The 7,693-nt window shown below is 34.9% G+C and overlaps 1 protein-coding gene across 6 annotated transcripts in view; it reads left to right on the top strand.

The window, feature by feature from the left end:
* Positions 1-7,693, top strand: part of HERC4 (HECT and RLD domain containing E3 ubiquitin protein ligase 4) — a 100,811-nt gene that overhangs the window by 53,478 nt on the left and 39,640 nt on the right. For all 6 annotated transcript variants that reach the window (XM_015562118.1, XM_006760898.2, XM_015562120.1 and 3 more), the window contains 6 exons: positions 1,932-2,008; positions 2,292-2,416; positions 3,396-3,455; positions 3,570-3,681; positions 4,873-5,062; positions 6,699-6,871. In XM_015562118.1, the coding sequence (XP_015417604.1) occupies positions 1,932-2,008; positions 2,292-2,416; positions 3,396-3,455; positions 3,570-3,681; positions 4,873-5,062; positions 6,699-6,871 (737 nt within the window). The remainder of the gene's footprint in view (positions 1-1,931; positions 2,009-2,291; positions 2,417-3,395; positions 3,456-3,569; positions 3,682-4,872; positions 5,063-6,698; positions 6,872-7,693) is intronic.

The raw sequence follows: 7,693 nt of genomic DNA, 5'->3' as shown, positions 1-7,693 counted from the left end.
CGGGCCTCTAGTCCCATATAATAAAAGGCTAATGCGCAAATCAACCAAACGGCGGAACGAATGGTTGCAGTGATGCGCACTGACCAGCAGGGGGCAGACACTCAATGCAGGAGCTGCCCCCTGGTGGTCAGCGTGCACCCACAGGGGGAGCGCTGTTCAGCCAGAAGCCAGGCTCATAGCTGGCGAGCGCAGTAGTGGTGGCAGGAGCCTCTCCCACCTCTACAGCAGTGCTAAGGATGTCTGATTGATGGCTTAGGGGAGTGGGCCTAAGCCGTCAGACAACCCCGGAGGTCTCCCAGACTGCAAGAGGGCGCAGGCCGGGCTGAGAGACCCCCTGAGTGCCTGAATTTCGTGCACCTAGCCTCTAGTAAATACATAAAATAGTTAAAATGCTAAATTTTGTTATGTATCTTTTACAACACTATATATTTATATATATTGCATATCTTACTTAGTCATATGTATTTAAGCTTTCTCTACATCTTTTCATAACTTGACTAGTGGCCTGGTACACAAAATTCGTGCACGGTGGAGGGGGGGGCTGTCCCTCAGCCCAGCATCCTCTCCAATCTGGGATCCCTCTTGCAATCCGGAACCACAGGCTCCTAACCGCCTCTGCCTGTCTGCTTGCCTGATTCCCATAACTGCTCTTCCCTCCTTGCCTGATTCCCCTAACTGCCTAACTGCCACCTTCTCCCTTCTCCCTTCTCCTGCAGCACTGGCCTCCTCACCTTCTCCCTTCTCCCTTCTCCCATGGTGCTGCCTTCTCCCTTCTACCTTCTGCGGTACTTTTTCCCATGGCCTTTGCAAAAGGGACCATGGTGCCGGACCTGCCCTCACAGCCACTGCAGCTGCTGGCCCTTGACCCTTGCAGCTGCTGTGGCTTTGTCTGGAAGGAAGTCCAGCCTAATTAGCATATTACCCTTTTATTAGTATAGATTATTGTATTATTTTTCATACTAACAACTGTAAACGTACTTTTGCCCCACCCTGTGTAAAGGTTGATAATTATTTTGCACTATACTAAAGGTGTGAAGCATACACACACTAGTTAAATGTGAATTTAATTTACTCAACCCCTCCAGAGGTGAAGTCTGTAGCCCCCAGTATTAACATTGTTAACATAAACTTAATCTGTTGTGGCTGTAAGGACATAGGTAAACAACACTTTTTGATAGCATATTCCAAGGACTTCCAGGTTGTTTCCTTAAAGCTGGGCAAAGGTATAAACTTTGGACACCTGTATTAGTTTGTTAGGGCTGCTATAACAAAATATAAACTGAATGGCTTGAACAACACAAAAATGTATTGACTCACAGTTCTGGAGGCTAGAAATCCAAGATCAAGGTATTGGCAGGATTGCTTCCTTCTGAGGGCTATGATGGAAAATCTGTTCCATGTGTCTCTTCTGGCTTCTAGTGGTTTGCTGGCAGTCTTTGGCATTCCTTGCCTAGTAGATTTCTGCCTTCATCTTCACATGGCATTCTTTCTGTGTGGATATCTATGTCCCAGTTTTCCTCCTTTATAAGGACACCAGTCATCTTGTATTAGGGGCCTACCCTAGTCTATGATCTCAACTAATTACATATGACATCAGTGTTTATTCTCTCTCACCCCCCCCCCTTACCCCACTATCTTAAAAAAAAAGATACAGACTAGAAAATACCATTTTTGTGTGCAGACCAGAAGAAAGACTTCTAAACTTACCAAATGCTGTTCATGCTTGTGGGATCATTTAATGTTTATACTTGGTCAGCCTCATTTCCATGGCAATTAGAATATTCCAATATATTTTATATCATTGAGTCCATGAATGGGAGGTATAATTAAGTTAGATGATTAAGAGAAAATCCAGTAGCATATTTGATACTTTGAAAAATGTGATATAAATCTGATTTTTTTTCTTTTTTTACATTTTATTTTTATCACAGACTCTGAAGAATATTTCTGTGTAAAAAGAATTTTCTCAGGTGGAGATCAAAGCTTTTCACATTACTCTAATCCCCAGGTAATAGTATTCATAAATAATTACTAAACTCAAAGAAATTAGAAGAAATTTTTCAACCAATAAATGTTCTTTATATTTTATAAAGTAATTGCCTTACACTTTTTTCCTCAAGTTTACAAAATTTTGCTGATTCATATAAGAAGTTTTGGTTTCAGGTGTTTAGTAGATATTTCTGTTTTTAAAAACGTCAAATACTATACATACTATATTTGATTATATATCTAGGTTTAAATTATAAGTAATATCTCCTCCCTCTGACTAATCTGCTTGTTTTAAAACTTAGAATGGTGGGCCACCAGATGACTTCAGATGTCCTGATCCTTCAAAGCAGATCTGGACTGTGAGTGAAGCTCTGATTCAAAAATGGCTGAGCTACCCCTCTGGAAGATTTCCTGTGGAGATAGCCAAGTAAGAAAGACATTTTACCTACACAGCACAAGCTCCTGTACTTGGAGCTTTGTGGTAGAGCAAACCTGTACTTAGGAGTTTTTATTTAAGTTAATATTTTGTTAAATATCACTTACTGAATTGTTTGTGTACAAAAGTTAAACTGTTGCCCTGACCAGTTTGGCTCAGTGGATAGAGCATCGGCCTGCGGACTGAAGGGTCCCAGGTTCGATTCCGGTCAAGGGCATGTACCTTGGTTCCGGGCACATCCCCAGTAGGGAGTGTGCAGGAAGCACATCAATGTTTCTAACTCTCTATCCCTCTTCTTCTCCCTTCCTCTCTGTAAAAAATCAATAAAATATATTTTTTAAAAAAGTTAAAATGTCTAGAATTTCTATAATAACAGATATTTTAAGAGATCTTTCATTTAGACTTGTTAGAATTCTTTCATATACATAATGATATATGAAATGACTTTAAATATTAAATGTAGCCACTTTAGGATTAGGATTGAAATGTTTCTTGTAGCTTCCTAGTGGTAACTGTCTTAACTTTTATACTCCCAGGAAGATTTGAGTATTACTTTCTTGAATATTTTGCTTATAGATGAACTTACTTAGTACCTAAAGTTTTTCAAATTGTAGGTTGTGTTGGTGTAGGCTTCCCAAATAATAACTTCCCAGATTAGATTTACCAGAGTGTCAAATTAAGAAAATTAAATGTGCATGTTTTCATTTACAATTTTTTTAAAAGAACATCAGATTTGTTCAGTGAATCAGATGGAAGTTATGTTTGAGAAACTTAAGGATATGTAGTAATATCTTTATCAAGTATTATTTAATCAATCTTTAATAATTTATAAAGTCCATATTCTAATTAAGTGTTGATGAGAAGAATGTAGAATTAAATAATAGATTAAACATTTATTTTAATTTTTATTAAAAAAGAAAGGCAAACATTTCTTATTTTGTGATTTTGTTATTTTTAAATTCCTTTTTAGTGAAATAGATAGAACGTTTTCTTCTTCTGGTTGTCTAAATGGAAGTTTTTTAGCTGTTAGGTAAGTGGCAATTCTTTGATATACTGAATTTTTTAAGTTTATTATATTAAATAAGTGAAATAATTTTAAAGTTTCATTTTATTATTTCTCTCTCTCTTTTTTTTTTTTTAATAGCAATGATGATCACTATAGAACAGGCACCAGATTCTCAGGGGTTGATATGAATGCTGCTAGGCTTTTATACCACAAACTAATACAACCTGATTATCCTCAGATAGCTCAGCAGGTTTGTTTTTTTTTAATTGCCTCATATTTGTATTGTGTAGCCTGTTGAGTTTTTTATTCCATGTTATTTTATGTTTATAGCCTAATTAACTTTACAGTTTCATACTCTTCATTATGATGCCCTTTGTATGGTTTTATTAAATTCAGTCAAACCTCGGTTCTCAAATGTCTCCCATCTCAAACAATTCAGTTCTCCAAGTTGTTCACGGAAAAAAATGTTGCAGTTGTTAAACAAAACTTCTCTCAGGCTACAAAGGAGAGCATGCAAGTCAGTTTACTAGCTAACCATCTCGTTGTTAACATTTTAGGAAATTGTTCTGTGAATATTTTTGTTTTTGTTTGTTTCTTTTTGCTTTTGTCACTGGTGAAATGGACAATTAGTACAATTTTAAAACATAAAGAGGACATCAAGAATGCTAGTGTTGCTAAGGGTGTTAAAGAAACAGTGTTCACAGGCAATTGAATAGGTTAAAAAAACACACACAAAACCTGTTGCTGATTTAGATAAAGGGAAAGCAATTAGCCGGTGACAGCATTTCAGAGGCAATGATATATGAAAAAGTAAAGATGCTGCAGGCTGACTTCCCAAAAGACACCTCTGGAACAAGTTCTGAAAGTGATTCCTTTAAGGATAAGTAGAGGTTGGTTCGGTAAATTTAAGAAAAGAGTGTTAGTTTATAGATTGACCAGGGCTTTAGACACACACTGTATGGAAGAAAGATTAAAACAGGGTATCTGGAATGAATTCATTTTACATTATTTCTAATGGGGGGGAAATGATGCGGTTTTCAAATAGATTGTGTTTTGGACAGTCTACCAGAACTGAGGTTCCACTGTATATAAATATAATAAATTCATTACAAATTAAGATATTTGTAATTTAGCTGTCAAATATCTGTAAATCTTTTCAGACATCTGGCACAGACCCTTAATTGCTCAACATTATCATGTTGTTTAAGTCTTTATATAACTGTAGAAAGAGAATTTAATGAAACTCACACAAGAATTCTTTTAGCAATGCTTAGGCATTAATTTTTATTGTGCTACAAAGTACATTTACTCAGTCATTGCAAGACTTTTTTCTTTCACCATTTCATGTTTGCTGTAGTATAAGATTATCTTTTTGTTTTCATGTTTTTGGAAAATACATTTATTTTAAATGAAGTAAGTTTTACTTTTTGTCAAAATATAGGTGGCAGCTAGTTTGGAAAAAAATCTGATTCCTAAACTGACTAGCTCCTTACCTGATGTTGAAGCATTGAGGTTTTATCTTACTCTACCGGAATGTCCCCTGATGAGTGATTCCAACAATTTTACAACAATAGCAATTCCCTTTGGTACAGCTCTTGTGAACTTAGAAAAGGCACCACTGAAAGTACTTGGTAAGAATTTAATTTTTTTTTCTTTTATAACCTTTTCTCTTTAAATGAAAATGCTCTGAACTTCTTATTTACTGTATTGCTCTTTGAAAATTTCTACCCTGCTTATTTGACATTGTCTTAGGGAAAAATAAACCTTTTTTTCTAGTCATTTGATGCTAGTTGTTGAAGTTGTTGGAAGTATTAAAATTTTGATCAAACATGGTAGCAGAGACAGTATCAGGAAAGATAAAAGTTGTTTTTCATATTCCTCTCCCCCATCTCCTCCAGAGTGATCTTACTATTAAAAAGGTAAAGGAGAAGGAACAATTAAAACTGAATAAACATGATATTAAATCCTCCTTGAACTCTGTTAACCCTTTGCATTCTTTTCCTCACTTGCTAGTTTCTTGATGTTTGACTTATTTCTCTGCATGTAAATGAGATTCTTCTGCTTATCTGATCTTACAGTTCTCTCTCTCTTTGTTCATATATTTTTGGCCTAAATTTTTTTTAAAAATGTGTTTTTATTGATTTCAGAGAGATGGAAACATCATTGATTAGAGAAAAATCATTGATCTGCTGCCTCCTGCATACCCCCTACTGGGGATCCATCCTGCAACCTGGGCATGTGCCTTGACTGGGAATCGAACTGTGACCTCTTGGTTCATGGGTCGATGCTCAACCACTGAGCAACACCGGCCAGCCAATTTTTCTTATCTTAATTTTTCTAATTGTAAAGATTTCACCTATATCTCCAGGCTGTTATAGTTTTCTTGCTACAGTTAACCCAGTGCTTTCCTTCCTAATAGTATTTGTTAGGTATGTGAAGCTGAGATATATGGAAGTAATAAAATCAGTACAAGAATTTATAGAATTTCTGCTGAAGAGCAGAGGAAGCAACAAGGGATAGAATTTTGGAATCCTAAAGAATTAGCTAGTAATAGAAGAGTGAAGCAAGGACTTAGAGTATTATTCTGTTTTGTCAGAAGTTTTGTATTCTTTCTGGCTGCCTCTTAGGATTTTGGTATATGTAGTTAATAACAACAAATAGTGAATGTGGGAAAAGACAGACATTGTATTTTTTATTGTTCAACTTCTGTATTTGATTTTCTGGAGCACCTTGCCTTTTAAAGGTGGTGTTTCACAATATTTCAACTTTGTGTTGAGAGATAAAGCTTAGAAAGATCCCTAAATATTGGAGCAAGACAGTTGTAAAGTGTTTTATTTAAAAATTAAAATTTTAATTTCCAAAGCATTTTTTTAATAATAACTGGTTTTAATATTAGGTATAATGGTGAGTTTTTAATGTAATTAAGGAAACCATAAATGTAACTTTATTTTTACTTTTCTTTTTATTTATTGGGTGACACTAGTTAACAAAATTATACAGGCTTCATGTGCATGATTCAACAACACTATATATATACATATATGCATACATATATCATCTATATATTTTTGCTTTTGATAGCTTTTAGAACAATATTTTTAACTTGAAGATGAGGTGAGTAAACCCTCGAAATGTTACATAAAATACTGTGTCATGTGTATCTTCCTATAGTTTTCAAAGGGTTAAGAGCCACTGCTTTAGAAGAAAAGTTAGTATTATTTTGAAAATCATGATTATTTTATTTCTGTGTTCACCTTTCAATAACAGAAAACTGGTGGTCAGTGCTTGAACCTCCACTATTCCTCAAGATTGTAGAACTTTTTAAGGAAGTTGTGGTACATCTTTTGAAACTCTACAAGATTGGCATTCCCCCTTCTGAAAGAAGAATTTTCAACAGTTTTCTTCATACTGCACTAAAGGTTTTAGAAATATTACATAGGGTATGTCCAATTATTTATTTTTCTCTTTCCTCATTGCTACTAACAGATTGATGATGTTTAATTTAACGTTAATATATTACAGATTTAGATTAGCATAAAAGATACATAATAGAATTTGAAAAAGTTACCTAACTTGTCTGTAGTTGGGCTGACCAGTAGCACGTTAGTGAATTGGATTCTCTTTATATTTTCTTCTGAAGAACATAATTGTTAGTTTAAATAATATGTTATTTATTATTTATACGTGATTGTCATATAAAAGAGACTGAATCCTAGTTGTGATTATGAGATCAAAACTCATATTCTTTTACTATTGGGTACTAATGGCTTCAGTTAAAGTAAAACATTTCATTAGAAACAAATTACTAACTTGAAATTGGAACCATATATAATTCATTAATTTACCTATTATTCTTTCCTGCCCTTCCTCTCAGTATGAGAAATAGTACTCTTTATACTTGTAGCAGTTCAAAGTTATATGAAGAAGTAGTCTCAGCTGTTTCATTAAAGATGGATTTGAGACATCCTTGATAGCTGGTAGGTATATCTATGTTATGCCATTTGGTATTCTTGAGATGCTATTTTCTTTTCGGGAGACATGACCTAAGGGAGAAGCTTATGTCTGTAGACTCACAAGTGACTAAAAATCTCGTATAAACCTTGACTCTTTAGTTTCCTCCCCTTTAACAACTTCAATGTTTTCAGGCCCTTCTTACCTAGTACCGAGGTAAATAAAGAGAGAATAAAGACGATAGTCCTTCTGTTCTCTGTAAGGAAGAACCCTTACGGAGCATTTCTTTTTTTCTTTTTATTCTGTTAGTG

This window comes from Myotis davidii, unplaced genomic scaffold, assembly GCF_000327345.1.
Source record: "Myotis davidii unplaced genomic scaffold, ASM32734v1 scaffold134, whole genome shotgun sequence".
Taxonomy (NCBI): Eukaryota; Metazoa; Chordata; class Mammalia; order Chiroptera; family Vespertilionidae; genus Myotis; species Myotis davidii.
This window is presented reverse-complemented; position numbering and strand designations above follow the sequence as displayed.